Genomic DNA, 23,231 nt, shown 5'->3' on the forward strand with positions numbered 1-23,231 from the left:
TCCCCTCCCCCGTGCCCTCTCCCTTCTTCCCTTCCTCCCCTCCCCCTTCTCCCCCTCCCTTCCTCCCTCCCTCCTCCCATTGACTGAGGTTGGTCTGAGAACCGAGTGTAGAGCGCCACTCCACGCCTTCCTCTCGGGTCACTGGGTGGGGTGTGGGTGGTGACTCTGAGCTCCTAGAATAGCCAGATGCTCTCTTGACCCAGCCTGTCGCCACTTTCCCTGTCTGCAAAAGCTCCAGCCTTGACCCTTAAGATACAATGAATCCGTCCTTTTAGGTCTTAGCATCAGTCTGCGGTAGACTGTTCTGTGGCTCAAGGAGGCCTGTGCTTAGAGGGAACAACTCCCTCAGGGCAGGGGGAACGGTCCTCATCCTTTAAATCTCTGTGCAGAGAGCCACATTCCCAGGGGTCCCTGTCACAAGGCTTGGGGCCCTTACCCCTCACTGTTCTCCCTCACAGCCCTTGGTTTGTGGTTACGTATTTGAGGGTTCTTTTACTAAAGAGATTTTTCCCTACCTCAACTGTAAGGTCCATATCGTCAGATTTGGGTTTGTTTTTGTGTTACCTTGGATCACTGAGGTCTGAAACAGTGCGTAACACATAGTACGTGTTCAGTTAATCATTGTTGAACAGACAACAGCTCCAATGCGCATCCCCCTGCTCATTGGATGTGAACAGTGAGGAGACAGGAGAGGCTCAGAGGAGGAGATGGCTACAGAGCGGGGGGCCTGGGGCAGATTGACTTAAGGAGACTCAAATCCGGCAGCACAGAAGTGGGAGGAGGCAGAGCCCCGGATGTCATGCTGTCCCCTCCCCACTTTCCAGGGGATTGAAACTGTGCAGTGATTTGCTCCAGGTCACCTAGGCTGGAGCCCAGACTCGAACGCTGGACTCTCAGTCTGGTGCTCTTTCCTCTCAGAGAAGCAAGCAGGTGGACGAACATGAAGGAGGGAGGACCCTGGCTGCCCAGCTGGCCTGGGGCTGGCTGCTTCTGCGAATCAAATCTGTTTGCAGGTGAGGCTGTGTTAGAGAGAGGGTGTGTACTCAGGAGCTGTTAGCCCTAGGCGAGAATTCCAGCTGTACAACTCACAAGCTGTGTGACCTCAGGCTAGTTACTTCATGTCTCTGGGGTTTTTTTTTTTTTTTTTCTACATAGGATCTTTGTTGCAGCATAGGGATTTTTTAGGGTTTCACAATTGGTGCTAGAGGTAAAGAACCCACCTCCCCGTGCAGGAGTTTGATCCCTGGGTTGGGAAAATCCCTAGAGGAGGGCATGGCGACCTGCTCCAGTATTCTTGCCTGGAGAATCCCATGGAGAGAAGAGCCTGGTGGGTTAGAGTCCATGGGGTTGCGAAGAGTCAGACGTGACTGAAGAAACAGCACATGCACACATGGGATCTTTAGTTGTGGCATGTGGGATATAGCTCTCTGGCCAGAGAGCGAGCCCAGGCCCCCTGCATTGGGAACACAGAGTCTTAGCCACTGGACCACCAGGAAAGTCCCTGGGGTTTGGTTCTTTTTTTGCAGTGAAATGGGACAAAGACATTCCCTTCTGAGGCATGCTGCAAGAACTCCCGGGTGAACGGATGGGGCCTGGGACATGGCCGGCGCTTTAAAGCACTGGCTCTCATTGATTTCCTGGCTTCCAAGGGAAGAAGAAAGAAGCAGGGGTTCAGGGAACCTTTGTAAGTGACAGGGGTCCCTCTCCATGGGCTCCCCTCAGGCCCTCTGCCCCTCCCCAGCCCGCTGAATGCCTGCACATCCTCGCAGATCCCAGACTAACTGCTGTGCCTGACCTAATGAAGGGCATCTCATTAGCGCTCAGCAAAAGCTCATTAAGACCGCGAGCTGTGCGTTAGTGGGTGAAGGAAGGTCAAGGTCCTTTTCACGGGGAGTTACTGCCTCTGGGACCCTGTGAAGCCAATATTTGCAAACAAGATGAAAGGGGAATTATTTGTAGCCAAGTAGGCAGCGAAGGGTGTGGCTAAGTTTCCCCGGAGCTCCCAAATAGTCACCAGCATCCTTCCCCTTGTGAGTTTCCCAGGTGACTGACTGTAAAGAATCTGCCTGCCAATGCAGGAGACACCGGTTTGATCCCTGGGTCCAGAAGATCCACTGGAGGAGGACATGGCAACCCACTCCAGTATTCTTGCCTGGAGAGTTTCATGGACAGAAGAGCCTGGCGGGCTACGGTAAGGGGTCGCAAAGAGTTGGACACGACTAAATGACTGAGCACATGTCCCTCCCCCAGGCTTGCTCCACCTCTGCCCCAAGAAGAGAGAGTACTGACCCAGAGCTGGACAGGGCAGTTGCCATGCTGGCTGAGGAACCAGGACATATGATGAGAAGATAAAGAATACCATCCACAGAGAGTGGACCCAGCAGGGAAGCAGAGACGGGCAGGGACCCAGGCAGCCTGGCCATGCACTGTCACTGCCTCCTCTGGGGCTCACAGTGCTCATCTGTAAAATGGGAACCCCACTCTCAGGAGCACTGTGAGGGTCATGAGAGAGTTGTATTGATGTAGAGGAGCCCTAGTCACCTGTTGGAGGGAGGTGACAGAGACATCAGGGCCTGGCCTCCTTCACCCTTGACCTGCCGGCCTGACATCCCCAGAGCACCCTGTGAAGATCAAGACCAAGGGGAAGGAAGAGAAGCTGTTTCTTAAAAGCAAGGAAATGGGCTGAGTGAGGGTTTCCTGACAAATGGGCTTGACCTGGACTGCATGCAAATGATATGCAAATGACCACACCTCCACACGTTAACACTAGATCAGGACAAGGACTTGGAGACGGCAGTCTTTTCTCTGAGCACCTTCTGGGACGTCTTGTCAACTTGCCAGCTCCCTCCCTGCCCCACCCCCTCCCACCTGGCCTTTTCCTATAAGTTTGCCTTTTCCTTCCTTCCTGTCATTGGAAGATGTCCAGCTCTGCAGTAGTGGCCTTCTGCCCTCTACCTCACCCCCACAAGTGCTGCTGGAGCCCCGGCTGACCTACCTGAATCCTTGACCAGCTCCTTCAGCCACAGTGCTCTCTGCCAGGCCTCTGATGGCTCAGGTTTCAGATAGGCTGATGGGGAAATTCTTAGGGGTGAAGTATTGTGCAAATTGAAGGGTTTCCATCCAGATTCTCTAAGAAGCAGCCACTTGATAAGTGTGCCCCTGTGCCATCATCATCCTTTGTTGCAATTCCCCGAGAGGCTGCACACCCTCAGGGATGAGCACACACTCTGGGGCAGGCTGTGTGTGTGCTACTCAGTCGTGTCCGACTCTGCGACCCCATGGACTGTAGCCCGCCAGGCTCCTCTGTCCATGGGATTCTCCAGGCAAGAATACTGGAGTGGGTAGCCCTTCCCTTCTCCAGGGGATCTTCCTGACCCAGGGATTGAACCTGGGCCTCCTGCATTGCAGGTGGATTCTTGACTGTCCGAACCACCAGGGACAGGCTGGTTCGGGTCAAACTCTGGCTCTACCATCAGCAGCTGCCTGACAAGGCAATCTCTCGAGCACTGGTTTCCCCATGCGTAAAATGGGTCCAAGCACCCACTTCCTAAGGTTAACAACTGAGCTGATGCATGTTGAGCCTTGTTATGAGTTGAATTGTGTTCCTCCCAAAAGATATGTTGAGGCTAACCCTGGTCCCCATGAATATGAGCTTGTTTTGTTTTTTAAATATTTTATTTATTTTGGCTGTGCCGTGTCTTAGTTGTGGCACATAGGATTTTCGATCTTGGATGCACCACGCAGGATCTTTAGTTGCGGCATGTGAACTCCTTAGTTGCACCATGTGGGGTCTAGTTCCAAGACCAGGGATTGAACCCCTGCCTTGGGAGTGCAGAGTCTTAGCCACTGGACCACCAGAGAAGTCCCAAATGTGAGCTTATTTGGAAATAGGATCTTTGCAGGTGATCAAATTAAGATGAGGTCATTAGGATCTGATACAACTGATGTTTTTATAAGAGGCAACGTGACCACAGAGAGAAGACAGGCAAGTGAAGATGGAGAGAGACTGGAGTGATGCCTCTACAAACCAATGAATGCCAAGGATGATCAGCCACCAGCAGAAAGAAGCCGGGAGAGGGGGATGGAGCAGAGTCTCCCTCAACCGCCAGAACAACCCTCTCTGCCTACACCTTCCATCCGATTTCCAGCCTCCAGAACCGCAAGAAAATAAATCCCTGTCTTTATAAGCCAGGCAGTCTGAAGCACTTTGTTACTAAGACAGACTCCAAGAAGAGCAACTGGCATGGTAAGAACTATGTGTCAGCTTATACCATTTACCCGGTGTTTGGTGTCTGTCTTCACCATGGAGCATGGGAACCAAGACCTGATGCTCCCTCAGCAAATACTGAGCCTCTGCTGGGTGCCAGGCACGCACCAGGTGGTGACAGGATGTTGAGGTCTATCCTGCATGCCCAGCCTCCCTGTTAATATTTACAGATGACCAGGCGAGCTCACCTGGGGACCATCCACCCACCCTAAGGGGTCAGTCCCAGCTCAGTCTGTGTCCAGCTCCCTAATGCCCTGGGCCAATGTCTGTCTCAAGGAAGAAGGTCACAGCATGATACTGGTAACATTGAAGGAGCTAATGTGTCCTGGTGGGGAGCCGAATGGGCCCCACTCCTGTGGTGCCCCCCAAGACTTCCCTAGCCTGACTCTGGGTTCCCAGAGTACTCTGTGACCCTGTTCCCCAGAAGGTCCTGCCCCTTCCACTCCACCTCCATCTCCTTCCAGGCCCAGCGCCTGCCTCGAGCCAGGCACCCAATGGCGCCCTGTGAACACTTAGTTATCTCAATTTGAAGAATACAATGGAGCCAGCAATGCTTAAAATGCTCGTGTTAATGGCGGTGGTCTGCAGTTTCATTTCACTTTAATAAGAACCATCTGCTGTGAGCAGGCAGCAGGCATGGCCAGCTCCCCGTCCCAGGGGCTGCCCCCTCCCCTAAATTCCACCCACAGAGTCAGGTGGGGGAGGTGGGGGGCTCAGATCTGTGAGGAAGGCTGTGCTGGGGCCCCATGGCTTTCCAGAGAGCAGATCCCCTTGAGTCTGGGGCTGGGGATAGGACATGCAGTAACCCAGGCTGGTCCTTCCGTCCTCCCAGGCCAGGACCTAACCTAAAGGCCTAGGGAGGGCCACAGGACCACCCAGCACTGGCCGCTGTAAAACTGATGGGGAGGGAGGGGGCAGGGGGTGCGAGGCCCTGCCCTTGAACCCTCTGTGCTCTTCTTGAAGAGTCCCCAAGGGAGGCCACTCTGGCTGTGCCACTGACCCTGCTACAGGTCAGTTACTTTGCCTTCTGATGCCTTGGTTTTCACATCCATAGAATGGGGGCCCTGTAACAACCACACCAGAAAGTTCTGTGAGCACTGAGGCAGTGTGGAAATTCTGCAGAGGGAAGCCCCCTGCAAAAATCACCTGACCCCTTAACCAGGTTAAGGAGAGCTGGTCTCTTCCCCTAATGGGGGAGATGCAGGGCAGCCACCAGTGTCCAGCAGTGGGGAGCGGCAGCCAGCTTCACCACCCAGCAGGGGCTGGCACTGCGATGAAGGCAGTGTGGGTCACACAGGTGGGTGACGTCTGGCCCAGGCCTGGGAACATAAGAAGTTGCAGCCGAGCTGCGAACAAAGTGCCTCTGGGCGCAGAGAACAAGCATCTTGTCCCCCGCCCACTGGACCAAAGGTGTGCAAGTCCAGATGTAGTGCCAGGGCTATAGGGAGGTCCCGTTGGGCAGAGGGATCTTATAGCCGCTCCGGAGGAGCAGAAGGCAGGCGCCCAGCCCCAGGGCCCCCGCCAGGAGCACAGCGCCCAGGGCTTTGAGGAAGGAAGTCCTGGTCCGCGTGAAGGAGCCGGGCGCCATGATGGCGAGCAGGGCTGTGCTGACCGTGAGCGTGTAGAGGATGGAGACGCCTGTGTTGAGGGCGACGATCTTGCCGAACTTGGCAAACGGGGCGATGATGCAGAAGAAGAGGGGCACCGTGGCGATGACCGTGGTGAGGGCGCTGGAGACGATGGCCACGCCGACATGCCGCACCGCCTCCAGCGTCCGCCACTGGCGCTGCGAGTGGGCGTCCTGGGCATAAGTGAGAGAACGCTAGGGCCCTGGAAGGGATCGCTCCCTGCCTGGGGCTTGGGATGGGTTGGGCCCTGAGGAAACACGCACATGCTGTCCAAGGCCAGCCTTGACCCTGCAGGGTTCTGATTCCACCTTTAATAAATGTGTGTGTGTGTGTGGGGGGGGGGGGTAATAACAGCACCTGCTCCGCCGGCTCTGCGGGGACATAAAACCCGCTCCCCTGCAGCAGTGCCCAGCACAGGGCACACAGCGGGGGCAGGTTAAACATCGCTATGACAACCAGAACACTGATGATCTGCACAGTGGGTCCTCGAACCTGGGAGCCCTGATTGGAACTGATTCCTTCTTTTGACCTAGAGCAGCTAAATGTATAGCCGATTTAATTTATGTATTTATGAATTTTTCACATCAAAACAATGCCAAACTGGGGAAAACCAAAATCTTTGAGACCTGGAGCTGGTTTTGGCACTGAGTACGTGGGTATGTCTTCCCTAAGCCACAAGGTCCAGCGAGGGCGGGGTGGCTTCAGGGTCACAACTAGAAGGGCTCAGACCTGCTTCCTGGGCTTGAGAATGAGACTGGGAATCAGGGACCCGAGAAGCAGGAAGGGCCCTTGGACAGCGGCTGGTCTAACCCCTCATGCTCACTTAGGGAGACAGAGCTGGGGGGTGGACCCATCCACCGCCCAGTCATGCTGGGTGCAGCTGCCTGAGAACTCGAGTCCCCTGGTGTGGAGGACGGCCCTGGAAACGGAGGCTCCTGCAGCACATCCTGCTTGGGAATCGGACACCATGGTGTCCAGCTACCCTTGGGGGCCTTCATCAGTGGCACTGGGGAGGGAGAAGATCCCTTGGGGACGGGTGGGGCAGGTGGGGGGCTCACCTCAGCCTGGTGGGGGGGCAGATTCTCTCCAGCCAGCAGGTAGCCCTCAACCAGGTGGACGCAGTAATCCACGGAGGAGCCGACGAGGATGGACAGGGAGATGGCCTCCACGGCGCCCATCTCCCAGCCGCTCCAGTACATGATGGTCACCACGAGGCACACGATGCCTGCAGGGGGCGGGGAGGTAGCTTGGACCTGGCCCCACCCATACAGTCCTGGAAGAGGGCTGGGCAAATTCAGAGGGTCTCTGGGGAAGGCAATGAAGTCTACGGTAGATCCCCCAGCTCAGGTGACAGGCGAGATGAGGAGGGACAGGGCCAGAGAGGGCTGAGGGGGCCTGAAAGAGGTGACAGAGGGGGCAGCAACATGTCCCTGGGCTGAGACCTGCCAGCTGGTGCCAGCTGGTGCCACCTGGCCCCTCTTGGGTGCACAGCCCTACGAACAACTATCACAGAGGCTCTTCTTGCCTGCGGTGGGGTTTGTGTGTGTGTCAGGAAACCTTCACTGAAGAGATGAGAGTTAAGGGTGGAGAGAAACTTGAGACTGCCAGTGAGACCCCTGCCCACTCCTGGCCCCCGGCCCACTTACCCAAGATGCTAAGGAGCACGGGCAGCAGGAGTAGCACGTGGGTGGTGAACACAGCCACAGCAGCCACGCAGATGAGCAGGGACAGGGCCAGGCCGTACAGGGCGCTCTGCACCCCTGCAAGGGAGAAGCGAGGGCCCTCAGCTGGGCTGCGCCCACAACGGGGCACACACAGCCCCCTCACCCTCGTGGTTCAGAGGTATGGGGGTCACGAAGATCGGCACTGCCACAGCCAGCTGTGCACTCTGGTGGCTTTCAGCCACATGCCCTCTCTGAATCTCCATTTCTTCATTTGTAAAAGGCGATAATGACAGTACCTACTCTCTGGGCCTCATTTGGAGTTTAAAGAGATAACACGGGCCAGGCCTCAGCCAGGGCTTGGCATCGAGAAGGGCTCCTAATGACAGATGGCTGCTTACAGCAGTCACTGGTAATGGTAATGACTGCTGGCTGTGATGGCCATTACCATCATTACCATTTCTTTTTAAGCAGGCAAACTCGGATCAGAGGATGTGGCCCCCCAAGCAGGAGGGGACCCAAACTCTGGTCTCCAATCAGTGTTGGTGGCCCCTGTGTCATTCCAGTTCTTCCAGGGCTCTTGGCCAGAATTGAGAAGACAAGCATGGCTCAGACAGGCCAGGCCGTAGCCTCCCTGGTCCGCGTCACCTGCCACCGCCCGTTGTGCTGGGACCCTGCGGGAGGGGCTGCTGCTTGCCTATGATCTCCATGAAGATCTGCTTCCAGTGCTCGCAGGTCTGGAAGCCATGGTGCAGGGCCGAGCCCTCGGGGAGCATCTTCAGCTGCTGCTGCAGGAAGTTTTCCCAGCGGAGGTAGTCCGAGTAGGTCTGGAAGGAGGACTTGCCCTTGTACGTGGTCTGCGGGGACACGAGCCAGTGAGACGGGTGCATGGCTGAAGCCTGTTACGCTGCCCTGGCGATGGTCAGTCAGCTCTATAACAGCTGCAGCTGGTCCCTGGACACTTGCAAACGGAATGTGCTGCATGGGGGGGGTGAAGGGTGAGCCCATCCGAGGCCACCTCCCACCAGCCTTTGGGTGCACATGACTCACAGCAGTGGCAGCAGGTCCCAAAGCAACCCAAGTCCCTGCCCCTTTCCAACAGGACCATTTCCAACTCCCAGAGCCCCCGGCTCTGAGTCCCACCCTCGGCCCATGCTGTTTCCTCTGCCCGCACAGCTGGCTTCTGCCCCTCCTTCAAGAAGGGTTCCGTCTCTTCCAGGAAGCCTTCCTTGATGCCCCAAGACAGACATCCTCTGGGTTCTTTAGGCCCTTGGTGCTTTCCCATCATTGTTCTCATCACTGTCACCCTCTCCTGGTTGGACTGTGAGTCTGGGAGGGCAGGTGGACTGTCTGGTTCACAGGGCCCAGCTCTGGAACTTTCATGTATGTTACTTCATTGATCCAATTCTGCCCTCCCTGAGCACAAACCAGTTCACAGTGAGTCTGTGTGCACGTGTGTGTCTGAGTGCTGGTCGGGTGGGAAGTGATGTCCTGTCACACGGAGGGACCTGAGCAGGGATTCTTCAATCTGTCTGCAGCTTCAGCCTTAAAAAGGAAGGAAATCTGGACACAGGCTACAGCACAGATGAACCTGAAGAGTATTATGCTAAGTGGAATGAACCAATCACAAAAGCCAGTGCTGTGTGAGGGATGAGCATGGTCAAATCCATGGGGACAGAAGCAGAGTGGTGGCTGGAGGGGGCCCCTGGGGAGTCCACATTTATCAGGAACAGTTTCACTTCTTCAAGATGAAAGATTTTAGAGATGGACGTTGGTGACATTTGCATCATTGTGAATGTGCTTAATATTACTGAACTATACACTTAGAAATGGTTAAGAGGGCCAATTTTATGATGTGTATTATACTGCAATTTAAAAAAAGCTACTTGGGGCTTTGAGTGCCTCTGCATTAGCCTGGGGCCCCGTGAAGGCTTGGAGGGGGTCTGGGTCTTCCTCCCTGTGGCTGGCGGCGAGGCTGTAGATGCACTGAGGGGAACAGGTGGTGGGACAGAAAGCAGGGCAGGGGCCAGAGAACAAAAATTGCTGGCTTGTCACCTTGTCATATTCTTCTCGTTCCCTGATGCCTTCCCGTCTGTGATAGACCCTAGTTTCCTGATGACTGCCAGCAGGTGGGCAGGGAACTGAAACCTTAACCTTTAGAGGAGCTGGAGGCTGGAGGGGACGAGTGTCCCGTTCAAGGACGCAGAGCACAGCAAGATCGGAGCCAGGGTGGGCCTCTGGGCTCAGCACGAGGCAAGACTCATAGAGTGCCAGGTGCCAGGGCCAGGCCTGTGATGCCCAGGTCTGGATGTGCATCTGTGTGTGCATAGGTGGGTATACACGGGTGTGTGTATACGGGTGTGTGTATGTGGGTACTTCCTTGGCAGAGCCCAGGGAGCGTCAGGGGTGAGAGAGAGGAAGCAGTGGGGTGTGGGGATGGCTGGTCCCCTGGCTTCATCTCTCCTGGGCGGGCCCAGCACAGGGGCTCTGTGGCCCAGAACCTGGCCCGTCCCAGTGGCAGAGGGGAGCATCTTGGACTGTCACGTGCCCCCAAGGGACAATGTGAACCCTGAGCCACTGGAGAAGAAGGAAGGTGAGAGCTGCCTGGCATTGTGTGTGGCAGAAAGGCCCAGTCTGGTGGTCAGATGGCCTGGTTTTGCATTTGATGCTGGCACTCATGAATCCTGTGACATTGGGCAAGCAATTGCATCCCTGTCAGCCTCAGTCTCCCCTCTGAGGAGCACCCCTCTGCTCTGCTCTGGGACGGGGGCTGGAGATCAGTGGTGACACTGAACTCTGGCAGGCTGGCACACTGCCCCATGTCCGGTTGGTCCGCCCAGGGCTCACCGACTCGAAGGCCATGGAGATCCACTGCACGCGGCCATCTTTGACACCCACGGCCCCATGTGACAGCTGCCCTGGGAGCAGGTGGGGTTCGGGCAGCCCCTTGCACTCGGGGTGCAGCATGTGCAGGAAGGAGGAGATGCTGTAGCCTGCGGGGAGAGTGGAGAGGGGGTTGGGGTGGGGACCCAGGATAGGAGCACCTCTTCCCCCCATCCCACCCACCCATGTGTACCCACCCATCTGAGTGTGTACACACCAGGGGCACATGCTTTCTCCCCAACCTCCTAGTTTAAAAAATGTCTGAAACTACTAGCAATGTCACTGGGAAACCTACAATACCCGCTTGCCATTGGGGCAGAAATTGACATCCTGTGCCTTTTCAGAACCCACCTGCCAGTGCAGGAGACGTAGGAAACGAGGGTTCAATCCCTGGGTCGGGAAGATCCCTTGGAGGGGGAAAATGGCAACCACCCCAGTATTCTTGCCTGGGAAATCCCATGGACAGAAGAGTCTGGTGGGCTACAGTCCACGGGTTGCAAACAGTCAGACACGACTGAAGTGACTTAGCATGCAGCACATGCATGCCTTTTCAGGAAGAACCCTAGTCTGACCCAGGTTGCTACTGAGGGGTTGGCCCCAGACCTCACCCCCAATTTTGGGAAAGCTCCTCCCACAGGTGTGCCCTGCACACCGCACACCTCCCCCGGCCTGTGGACTCTGTGCCAGTTCATCCTCAGGCATGAGCCTGCTCTCATCTGGAAGGTTCGCATAGCTCCCACCCCTGCATGGACACACACCAACACAGACGAGAGTCCGCAGACACCCCCACACCTGTCCTGGGGGCTGTCCCCACCTTGGACTTCACACCCACCTGAGGGCAGGCACTGGGCCCCGCCCGGCTTCACCAACTCTGAGTTCCCCGCTATGGCCTTGCAGAGGCGACACAGGTGCCCGATTTCTTTGAAGAGGTCAAAGCTGTTGTCATAGACGACGCTGCCCTTTCCCAAGGAGACACAAGCCAGTGTAGCTGCTCAGTGAGTCAGGGACTCAGTCCTGCCCCACCCCAGGGAGGAGCCTCCGGCAGCTCCTGCGAACATCCTGGTCAGCGCTCAAACCCTCTGCCTGGTTGTCCATGGTCCTGCCTAGCCCGCTCTGCCCCACTCCCAGCAGCACCTCTGCTCCCATCACTGCCCACCCCCACGGACCCCCTCAGTCTCCCTTCCTTGATTTTACTCACAGCATGCTCACCTGGGCCCCTTGCTTTCCCCTCTCCCTCCGCATAGCCGAGTCCCACCTGCCCATCATCACCTGCTTCCTCTCTTCCCCACCTCCCCATCCCTCCTCTGAACACCTGCAGACTCATGGTCCAGACTGGATACAACTCCTCTGACTCCACCTGGCTCTTGAATTACTTTGTGTCTGAAGCCCTGCATACCCGGCTGGGCTGACCTCCCGAGGCAAGGGTTACGACCAACGAGACCTACACCCACAGTCCTTTCCACCGCGTCTCAGCCCCCATCATGTGCCAGGCACAGACTGAGTCACACCTCTCTCTGTCAGATCCTTTCTCCTCCAGCACCCAAGAGCCCAGCGCCAGCACAAACATGTACAAAGAGGGAGACCACCCCAGGCGAGGGCACCCTGGCTGAGGCACACAAGGGCTATGGGCATAGGGTGGGGGAGGTGCCCCCTGCAGAAGGACAGGGAGGGTTTACACACCTATTTCCCTCACCTCCTTTCCACCCCTACTGATGCAGGGTGGCTGGCTAGATCCCACAGTACCCAGATTCCTGGGTGATTCTAAAAGCTTGACCCTGCTCCATCCTTAAGAGAAATGATGCCCCAGGGGCCCAGGGAGGTCCTGTCTGGGCTGGGTGAGTGGTCAAGGAGCTAAGGGTGGAGGTGGGGAGCTGGGCTGATGGTCCCTGCACTGGTAGTTGTTCGTAAGCCTGCTATGGTAGGGCCCTTTGGCATCTGTCCAATGTGGGCGCACGTACCGGGTCTCCAATGACGTGGTTGTCCACCTGCCGTGTGCGGTTGATGCCAACGATGCCAAAGACCACGAAGACCATGGCCCCTGTGTCCACCAGCGGCCGCACTGCTGGCTTCCCACAGCCCGTGTTTATGCAGGGGTTGAAGCCGAAGGTGGCGGAGAGGTGGGCCTTGGGTGCTGCAGAGGGAGGCATAGCTGTACAGGAAGGCCAGGTCCAGCCTCCCAAGGCCCCACGGCAGCCTCCCTGCACGTACCTTTCTCGCTGGGCACATAAAAGAAGCCTTTGGTTGGCCCATCGGGGCTGGAGCTGAGCAAGCAGCCAGGAGGTGCCACGCACACACGCCCATGGAAAGGGGGCTTGTGGGACTGGGCAAAATACAGCTTCCTGTGGAGGCAAAGGAGGCCGGGACTGAGGCCAGGAAGGCCAAGAGGGGCTGCGGAGGAGAGGCAAAGGCGTGCAGAGGCTGGAAGACCAACCCAGGGATCCAACCAGCATCTCTGATGTCTCCTGCATTGGCAGGCAGGTTCTTTACCACTAACGCCACCTGGGAAGCCCTCCAGGGGAGCAAGAATTCAGAAGGACCTCAGGGCCAGCCTTGGGGTCATTGCTTAGAAGCCCCCAGCCCCACATTAAACTGAACAGTTACAGAGCCTCAAGATTCTATTTGAAGAAAGGATTCCACATTCAGCTTATTTACCACTGGACTTAATTTAGCTTTGGATTCCCTGGTGGCTCAGTGGTAAACAATCTGCATGTAATGCAGGAGACCCAGGTTTGATCCCTGGGTTGGAAAGATCCCCTAGAGAAGGGAATGGCAACCCTCTTCAGTATTCTTGTCTGGAGAATTCCATGGACAGGGGAGCCTGGCTGGCTACAGTCCATGGGGTCACAAAAAGTCAGACACGACTGAGCAACTAACATACTTTCTTGATGTAGTTCCAGGTGCTTTCTAGAATGTTCTAACTTCATCCAGGCAGCATGACCCCAGTGGCTATTGTGTATCTGCAGAGGGAGCCTAACCCTAGAGGGCAGGCAGAAGGACCCCCCACTTCCCGAGCCAGGTGGGCCAAGCTGGAACGGCTCAGTGAGCCCATCTTGTTTACCTCCCAGCCCCAAGCTGAGTCCAGCCTCATGTGGGTGCTCACTGCCCCAAGGCCAGGGCCTGCCAAACAGACCATGGTCCCTGATGTCAGCAGCGCAGGCCCTGCACTGCCGTTATCTGGATTGCGACGGCAGCGGGTTCTTCCTTTCCGAGCACGTATTGTAATTTGTAATGACATTGCGCTTGACTTGCTAGCTGCTGTCTCCTGCTAGTCAGCCCGAGGGCAGGAGTCACATCTATCTTGTTTACCATCCCCAGCACTAGCCACATGCCGGCCCACTGTCAGTGCTTAAGGTTTATTAAATGAATGAATGGATGAGGGAGAGTAAGGTCCTCAGCTAACACAGCCTCAATGGTCAGAACGTGGGAGAGGAACCTGGGAAAAGATGCCCCCAGCTGGCTTGGAGACCCCCAAGGCACAGCACACAGTTGCTCATAAGTATTTGGGGGCACTGACTTCATGCCAGCTGCTAGGCAGGGCATGTGTATATAGCAGATAAGGACAATAAACACAGGCTCTCTCCTGTCACCTTCCAGTCTTAGGGAGCATTAGTCGCTCAGTTGTGTCTGACTTTTTGCGACCCCATGGACTAGAGCCCGCGAGGCTCCTCTGTTCATGGGATTCTCCAGGCAAGAATACTGGAGTGGGTTGCTTGCCCTCCTCCAGGAGATCTTCCAAACCCAGGAATCAAACCCGGGTCTCCTGCATTGCAGGCAGATTCTTCAGGGAGGGAGAACACTAAATAAATAACTTCTGAATTAACTGTATGCACTGAGAGTGTGGATAGAGCCTTGGAGAGGCAGGCAGAGTGTACTCATTCTTTCCTTCACTCATTTACCCACCAAGTGTTTCCTGAGCACCCCTGGACCAGGTGAGGGGATACGGCAGGAGGTCTACATTCTCTTGAGCAAACACAGGTAATGAACTAGCTGTCAGTATGATTCCAGGTGGCGATGGGAACCAGAAAGAGAGCAGCTGGGTGATGTGTGGGGACAGATGTGTTGCTATTTCAACTGGGGGAGGACGGTCTGATCAGAGACAGCCTTGGGTGGGGAGTATCTGGATAGGGACCTAAATCTTGAGAAGGAGTCAATCACAGACTTCCCTCATGGTCCTGTGGTTAAGACTCTGCCTTCCACTGCAGGGGACGTTGGTTTGATCCCTGGTCAGGGAACTAAGATCTCGCATGCCATGTGGTGCGGCCAGGAAAAAAAAAGTCCATTTCTGGAGGAGCTGGGGAAGAGCACCATAGGTCCAGGGAACAGCAAATGCAGGAGCTCTGAGCTGGGAACTGCCTGGTGTGCCAAGGGACAGACAGACAGCATCTCTCACAGAGCCATTCAGAGGATAAGGGGCAGATGGGGGAAAGAACTGCGGGCCTGGCATCTTAGTGTTCCCCCACCTCCAGCCCTGGGGGGGAAGACTGTATAAGCACACGTGTGGAAATAGGCAGGGGTTTCTTTTTTAAAAAAAAGATTTTTTTAAAAATGTGGACCACTTTTTAAAGTCTTTATTGACTTTGTTACAATATTGCTTTTGTTTTAGGTTTTGGTTTTATGCCCCTGAGGCATGTGGGACTGTAGCTTCACCGACCAGGGGTCAAACTTGCACTCTCTGCACTGGAAGGCGAAGTCTTAAACACCAGAGCACCAGGGAAGAGCCTGGACAGGGGTTGCTTCAAGGGGCCTGCTGACATCTCTGGTGGGAGGGGCAAACGAGTGGGAACCGGCTCGTCTGCAAGGCTCCGTTACCGGGTGTGCTGCTGCTCCTGGGCGGCCACGTAGAAGCTGAAGTCAAGCTTCCAGCCCCGCTTGGTGTCGCAGGCCAAGGTCGTCACCATCCACTTGCGGGAGGGGCTCGCCGCCTGGAGCAGCCCTACTGTAGACATACAAGCGGTCAGCTTCTTGGTGAAGTTACCAAAAGGCGCTCTATACACCTAAGCAGTGGATTGACAGAGACAAGACAGGTGACTCCGGGAGGCTGCCTCTGCCTGGGCCGGGCCTCAGGCTGGGTCCCCTCCCGCCTAGGAGAGCTCCCCGCCCCCCGCCCCTGTTCCAGCCCCCAGAGTCAGGGGAAGAGCTCTGGGCAGAGCCCAGGAGGCCTGGGTTCGAGTTTAAAGGTGGGGCAAACCCTTCCCTCTCTCTCTCTCTGAGCCTTGGTCCTTCCTTCACCTGAGGATTTACTCCAAGCGAGCCCTGAGCTGGGCTATGAGAATGAGACTGAACCAGATGGGCTTGGTCCCTGCCCTCCTAGAGCTGCCAGTGACGATGGCTTCAGATTCTTTTAAGGGCTTTGACTTAAATATTAGGATGATAAAACCCAGAGGAATGGGGCAGTGGAAGAGGAGGGTGAAGAGGACATGGCCCAAGAAGGAGGTGACATTATGCTGAGAAACCTGAATGGGGAGCCAGGCGTGCTTTAAGCTGAAAGGCAGGCTCTCCAGGCAGTGGGAATGACCTTGTAAAGGTTAGTGTAAAGGTCAGAGCCAGGGAAACACCTCACACACTCTGTCTTTCAAATGGACATACAAACCCTGATCAGATGAGCTGACATGAGTTGACATGGGTACTGTCACTCTGGAGGTGTAACATGTTAAAGAAACACCAGTGATGTTTGAGAGGAAAAAATCAGAGGCCTGGGTTGGCCCTGGGAGACCCTTTACTGGGGGTGTTAGAACAGAGGCTGAAAACAACAATCTAACTCATGGCTCCCGTTTATTGAGTGCTTACTACATTCCAGGTGTCACAGAACTCACAGGCCTTGCCTCAAGTACCTCCAGCAAGCCTGAGTGGTACCTTTCATACCCCCATTACCCAGATGAGGAAACTGAGGCTCAGAGAGATGAAGTAATCTTCCCAAAGACACACAGGTTATAAATGGCACAGCCAGAACTCGAGCCCAGGCCTGGCTGACTCAGCGGCCCTGCTTTCACCACTCTGCAGGTTCCTGCCACGGGCCAGGCTGATGGCAGGAGAGGGTCCTCATTTGCCTGGAGCGGGTGCATCCTCGCAGACCCTGCCCCGACCACCACGTGGCCACTGCCCACCAACGCAGCAGGGAGGGCCCCTTCCCTGGTCGTGGCAGCTCACTTCATGAGAGCCCAGGCTCACCTGGAAGGAGGGCACCTCCCCGTCCCCAAGGGACACGGTCTGCCAAGGGGCAGGCAGGCTGGCGTTGAGGGAGAACCTGTAGACGGTCGGGTAGCCTCTGTTCTTCACCTTGGAGATGTACACGGTGCCTGGGGAGTCTAGGGACAAACGAGGGGTGGAGGAGGGGGGACGATCACCTCGGCTGGCATCCCCTGACCTTGCAGCAGCCCAGCCTCTGCTCTGCTGACCGAGGAACTGAGCCTCATCTCAGGCTGGTCTCCAAGTGTTGGCTCTGTTCCTATAGAGTGGACCGAGCCCACAGCAGTGGTGGGGGGAGCAGGTGGTGGTGGTGGATACTGGGATGGACGGTGGCATAGATGGAGGGGAGTGGTGGTGGACACTGAATGGGGAGGTGGCAGGGGTGGAGGAAGTGACAGTGCGGGTGGAAGCCATGGTAGAGATGTGCCAGTATGGACTAGGGAAGTGGCAGTGATGCCAATGGTGGGAGCACAGTGTGAAAGGTGGGGCCACATTGGTGATGATGATGGTGGGCACAGAGGAGGTGATGATGGTCGTGGGGTGACAAGGACATACAGAACTGCCCCAAGCCAGGAGTAATTCCCACATGTATCCCAGCATCCTCCCTCTGACGGGGACCCCAGAAGCAATAAGTGATAAGCTAGGCTCCAGTGTTTAGGAGGCCCCCTCCCCCAAATCAGGATGGATCTGGCACACGAGGCGGGTTCTTGGGACAGCACAGGCCAGACTGGGGTGTGGCAGGAGGGGATCGCCTGGTTCTGGCTGAGGAGAGCTGGTGGGACGCCGGGCGAGGGCCTCAAGTTCACTCCCCCACCCCCACCCCACCCAACCCTGTTGTTCTTGAAGGAGAATCAAAGAAGGGGTTTTATCTGCTCTCCCTGCAAGACCCCCACACCCTTTACCAGGACATCCCAACACCCCCACCCAGCCGGTCCACTTTCCCCACTGACCCTGAAGGGTGGCCTCAGGCCGGCTGGCCCAGGACACCCCGGAACCCCGCTTCTTCTTCTCCAGGGACGTCCGGATGTTGTTCTGCAGGCTGTGCGGCTTCTCCTGGAACAGACCTACCACCCGCGTTGTGTCAGGGACAGGAGGGCCTCCCCGGCTGGGTTTGGCCAAGGTTGGGACAGTGACAATCCCAGGGACATGGGCCCTGGAGCCCTCAGAAAAGGGGGTGGTGTCAGGGTGTCTGAGGAAAGAGTTTTTTCTAAAACAAACAAGGGGGGAACTGAAAAAATGCCAAATGCATAAGAATCTTAAGGCAAAAGAAAGGTACCCGCCAGCCTTACCTAGAGAAAGATACTCAGAAGCTTTCCCTACTCACCCTCACCTTGCCTCACGTCCCCCCTCTGTCAAATGGGATGACACCCCCAAGGGTTACCTCCAGAGGGTGGCTGAGGGACCAAAGGGGACGCTGCATCTCATGGGCTTAGCAACATGTCTGGCTCATACTGAATGCTCCATAAATAGGAATAATTAGAAACAGCAGAGATGAGGGGAGACTGTCTGTTTTGCCCCAAGCATTGTAGATGAATTTTTTGTTGGTTTTATTTTTTTAATGAGTTACATTTTACACCTTCAAAAATGCAATCCTCGCAGTAATTCTAGGAGGTGGTTATTATTAACCCCATTTGACAGAGAAGCAAGCAGAGGTTCGAGGAGGTTACATGACCTTTAGGGGAAGTGAGAGGCGGAGCCCAGCAGGACAGGTCCTGTCTCCCTACAGCCGAGGTTTTTTTTGCTACAATATGAAGGGCCTCTTTAAGAGGCAGCTCAGAGGCTGAGACATACACGGGGCCATGGGCTGGACTCTGGCTGGGGTCTTGGCCCTTCTCCAGATGTTTCCAGGAACTTTGGGATCATCGCAGAGTCTGTCCATCTATGAAATGGGAGCAGATGTGGCTTTTTGCCTCCAGGTCCCAAGGGATGGCAGGAGGCCTTGCAGGGGCAGTGAGAATGGAATGGAATTCAATGCCTGGCAGGCGGGAGTGAAGGAGGGGACGGGGCCAGGTCGCCGCCAATTCAAGAGGGGATCCTCAGGCACCTCCCTGAGCCTCCGTCGATTATCATGCATTCGGCTCATGCTATCACCAAGGGGAAGGCCAGGTTAATCTGAACACCGCCCTAATTACATGAAGGCAATTACAGCAGTCAGCGGGTCTTCCCCTAGGAGCTTGGAGCGCTCACCCAAGCGTCTTCTCATTTGGTTTCTAACTACCCGGCAAAGCGGTATGACCTTGGGTTGACTTCCCCCGCCCCACCCTGGACCTCATCAGACTAACTCTAAGACAAGCAGACATCTTTATCTCACCTCTTTGCTCATCCCCGGCACATGTTCCATCACCAAGTCCTGTGGATGTCACCTCCTAAAAACCTCTTGACTTCACTGCCACCGTCAACCATGCTGGCCCCAGCCCCAACAATCTTTTGTAGAGATGACTATACAGCCTTCCACCTGGACTCCCAGCCATGCTCCACACAGCCCTCTAACCACACAGCACCTGGCCCCTCTGCATAAAGCCCTCCACTAACTTCCAGTGACAATGACAATGTAATCCAGACTCTGCACTGTAGCCCACCGGGCCCATGTGGCTAGCTTTGGCTCATGCAACTACCTCCCTCAAACCTGGTCCTAGTCTCTCCCACCTCTGGTGCTCTCCTCTGCCTAGACCACTTCCCTCCTGTCCCCTCCCAGCCAGGCTAAGTCCTTCCCATTCCACGAGTCTTGGCTTAGATGGTACCTCCTCCAGGAAGATCTCTATGACGCTGAGCTCCCCAGGCACCCTGCTTTTCGTCCACCACAGCTCAGATCTACTATTACATGGCCTCTGCAGCAGTGGAGTGAATTCCTGAGCTTGGGAAGCCTGTCCCGCTCACTGTAGACTCCCCAGCACCAGCACAGCTGGCACCCAGGAAGTATTCATTTAATGAAATGTGGAAACAGAGACTCAGAGACTCCCTGGTGGATCAGATGATAAAGAATCTGCCTAGAGTGTGGGAGTCTTGGGTTTGATCCCTGAGCTGGGAAGATCCCCTGGAGAAGGGAATGGCTACCCACTCCAGTATTCTTGCCTGAAGAATCCCATGGACGGAGAAGACTGGTGGGGCTACAGTCCATGGGGTTGCAAAGAGTCGGGCATGACTGAGTGACTAACACTTTTTAGAGGTGGAGTTGATTTCCTAAGCTCACATGGTAATGGGTGAAAGGTCGGGTATGTTGAGGCATGCCCCGGGAAAAGTGCCGCAGACAAGTTCTGGAGGCTGGCTAAACTTCCGGGGACCGACCCCCCCCCCCGCAGCCTGGTCCCATCAGGAGCCGACACAGAGCCCGTGGACACCCACTGCTGCTGTAGCCCGCGCTTTCTTCCTTATACAGAAAGACCTGGCCTGGACGCCGGCCTGGGCTATAAAAACCTCTCCCCACCTCTCCTTCCTCGCAGACTCCCTTTGTCTCCTCGCTCACCCGCCCCTCCCCGGGAGTTCTGCCCGAGAGCGCCCGCCCAATAAAGGCCTTTTATCACCGGTCCTTAGAGGTGGCTCTTTCTTCCCGCGGCGTTTTCTAACAATGGGGAGCCTGGCATCTCTAGTCTTTGGGATCTGGACTCCAAAGGGGACACCCCGGCAGGAAACCTCACCTGAACAGGTGATGCAGGAGATGCCCTCGGCGCTCAGGTTATACTTGAGGTCCAGCAGCACCTGGATGTTGGTATCGGGCCGGAAGAGCAGCGGGGCCCGGCTAGCGGGGCGGAGCCGGCTGGCAAACACCAGGGACAGGACGAGGATGGAGACGAAGAGTCCTGGGAGGAAAGGACACTGCGCTAGGCAGGGCTGGGGCCCAGGGCGGGGAGACACATGCACAGCCAGGGCCTCCAGAGCCCCGGGAAAGAGCTGCTCCCACTATGGAGAGGCGGAGGGCAGGTATCCCAAGGGAGTGGGCAGAGACCCAGCACACCAGCCTGTGGGTGAGGCTGCTGGGGATCACTCCCTTGAAGGTAGGGGCCGGTTGTCATGCATGTCACCAGGGGTCGGACTCCAAGTTCCAGCTCACATTCCTGGACAAGAAGCAGTCATCATCTTAGAGCTCTGAACAGTCTATAAAGAGCTGGCACATCCACTTGGTCTTACACAGACCTAAATCCTTACAATGATAATAATAATAGCACTTAACTTTCATTGAGCACTACTGCATGCCTCGCACTGGGCTAAATCCTTTATATATACTGTGGTTTCCTTATAACAGCCTTACTAGAGAGTGTTCTTCTCCTCAGTCATAAGATAGGAAACTGAGGCACAGACTAACTGCCCCAGTCCTGGTGACACCGCCAGAACGTGGCAGAGTCAGGCTCCCAATTAGCCAAACTGGTCTAATGCCAGAGCCCAAGCACTGGGCACTCTGCTCTGCTGTCTAGCATGATGACCAGGATGTGGGAGGTGCTCAATAAGCAACAGCTATCATGAGACCGGCTTTATTTTCTGCAGGTAGTGGGTGAGGCTCCCAGAGAGTGAGTGACCTGAGCCCAGGTCTCTGAACTCTAGCTCATCTGTGGGACAAGGGGAGGGCTCCCAAGACCTACATGTTCTTTGAGAAAACGGTGGGGGGGAGTCTGTTCTCCACATCTCAGGCGCTGGGAGACACTGCGAGAGGGGGGAAGGAGAGTGGAGAGCCCACTTACCCACTATCACCCAGCGGCTCTTGACGGCCGACCACAGGACCCAGTGGTGCAGCAGCTCCTGCAGCTGGGCAATGAGCTGCCCCCGGCTGCTCCCGCTGGGGGCCGGCTGCAGGCCCTCGGGGGGCACAGACACCAGGGACACGTCTCCCAGCTCCAGCGTCACTGCCAGGGCAGAGCAGCGGCCTGTCAGAGGGCTGGCCCAGAGGGGGTCAGAGCCCCCCCGGTCCACACCCCCTCCAGGGAAGCTCAGATGCTTCACGGGGATCCTCCCAGGTGTCTCATCCCGCCCCCACCTCAGGACCAGCTGGTCCTCACACCAGCTCGCCAAGGTCCTTCCCCTGGCAGAGGCGGCGCCTGGGTCCCCCAGCTTCAGCGGCAGGCCCGCACCCCCTCTCACCTGGCTCCTCCTCCACACTCAGCAGGGGGATGTCATCGTCCAGGTAGGGCATGGGGCCTTGTGCGGGCCCACCCCCAGCCCGCTCGGGAGCCGTGAACACATCCCCAGGGAAGTGTGGGGAACTCCTGCGGCCGCACTTCTGGTTGCAGCTGCGGAGAGAGTGGGGGAAGGGTGAGTCCTGGGAATCCAGGCTATATGTGAACCAGGCATCACACTGCTGCTGACAACCCACAGGACACGCCTCACAGGCTTCCAGGAGCCTGTGTCTGAATTCACCAGTGTCATCTCCTCCACGGCCCTTGGGTACCACAGTTCCTCTGGGGAGACAAATGGTGACAGTAGCCATCACTAGGGACAGCAGATGATGGCACGCAGCTGGCCAAGCATCGAGGTGACCAGAGCAGGGGGATCACACCAGTGCTGTCGAGTGCCCAGGGCCCTGAGACTAGGGGGATGGGGAACCGGGGCTGGGCTGAGTGTGCAGCTGAGGCCTCAGCTGGAGGGAATGTGGAGTCCTTCCTAGGCCTTAATCTGAGTTCCCTCCTGGCCTTTCATCTCCTTCCTGCCCCTCGTCTCACCCTGGTCAAGTGGACACTGTCATGGACCCCTGACAGTCCTGCATTTGCATGCCCTGCACCAAGGCCAGACCCTCTATCATTCCCTAGTACTCCCAACCCAGACAGCCACTCAGGCCGGATTCCATTTAACCACTGTGCCCCCTGCCCTGACCCTGCTGACTTGGCCTACAAGACTCTAAGCCTTCAGCTGCAGCAGCTCTGGACTGATCCAATCAACTTCGCACCTGGCTCATTGGGTCTAAATACTGTTCCTCTTTCAAGATGAGGACCCAGAGGACATCTAACGTGGTGGCTAAGAGTATAGGATCCAGAGTCAGATTCAGTTCAGTTCAGTTCAGTCTAAATCTCGGCTCTGCTGCCTATTAAATGGGTGACTTTGAGAAAACTGCCCAGCCTCTCCAAGCCTTTGCCTCCCTGTCTGTAAAATGGGCAAAATAAGAGGACCCAGCTCGTAGGGTCCCTGGGGATGGCAGTAAGATCTGTACAAAAGCACTCTGCCCACTTCCTGGTACACAGTAGGTGATCAAATGTAACTATGAGACAAGAGTGCACAGAAGTGCCCAGCAGAGGATGGGGCATACAGAAGGTGCCCAGTAGTGAATCACGAGGCTTTTGGGAGAGAGGATGGTGTGCTGAATGGCCCCCCAAGGGCCTGTTATGGCTATTCCATGAGAGCAGGACACAGCCCCTGTGCCTCCCTCACCCGCCCGGCTTACCTGGTCTGGCAGGCACTCTCCAGCGGTGCCATGTAAAGGCTCCAGATGCCCAGGGCCGCAGGCATGGTGAAGAGCACTGCCAGCCAGCAGCAGGACACGATCAGAGACATGAACAGGCCGAAGTCATGGACAGCTGGGATCTGGCGATGGAAAGGTGGGGGCGATGGGAGGGGATCAGGCCTGGAGTCCAAGGAGCCCAGGGACTCTGCAGCACTGGGCCCTGACCACCCCCAGACTGAGGC

At 56.2% G+C, this 23,231-nt stretch overlaps 1 protein-coding gene across 1 annotated transcript in view; it reads right to left on the bottom strand.

The window, feature by feature from the left end:
* Positions 1-4,993: 4,993 nt before the first annotated feature.
* Positions 4,994-23,231, bottom strand: part of DISP3 (dispatched RND transporter family member 3) — a 35,370-nt gene continuing 17,132 nt past the window's right edge. The window contains exons 6-20 of the mRNA XM_065936791.1: positions 22,990-23,129; positions 21,696-21,844; positions 21,299-21,460; positions 20,261-20,422; positions 17,576-17,689; positions 16,608-16,744; positions 15,249-15,433; positions 12,648-12,778; positions 12,398-12,570; positions 11,272-11,398; positions 10,404-10,549; positions 8,254-8,413; positions 7,542-7,655; positions 6,954-7,120; positions 4,994-6,068 (exon numbers count right to left, since the gene is read on the bottom strand). Coding sequence (XP_065792863.1) covers positions 5,706-6,068; positions 6,954-7,120; positions 7,542-7,655; positions 8,254-8,413; positions 10,404-10,549; positions 11,272-11,398; positions 12,398-12,570; positions 12,648-12,778; positions 15,249-15,433; positions 16,608-16,744; positions 17,576-17,689; positions 20,261-20,422; positions 21,299-21,460; positions 21,696-21,844; positions 22,990-23,129 — 2,430 coding nt within the window. The 3' untranslated portion in view covers positions 4,994-5,705. The remainder of the gene's footprint in view (positions 6,069-6,953; positions 7,121-7,541; positions 7,656-8,253; positions 8,414-10,403; positions 10,550-11,271; positions 11,399-12,397; positions 12,571-12,647; positions 12,779-15,248; positions 15,434-16,607; positions 16,745-17,575; positions 17,690-20,260; positions 20,423-21,298; positions 21,461-21,695; positions 21,845-22,989; positions 23,130-23,231) is intronic.

The sequence above is a fragment of the Muntiacus reevesi genome, chromosome 5, assembly GCF_963930625.1.
Source record: "Muntiacus reevesi chromosome 5, mMunRee1.1, whole genome shotgun sequence".
In the NCBI taxonomy this organism is placed as follows: domain Eukaryota; kingdom Metazoa; phylum Chordata; class Mammalia; order Artiodactyla; family Cervidae; genus Muntiacus; species Muntiacus reevesi.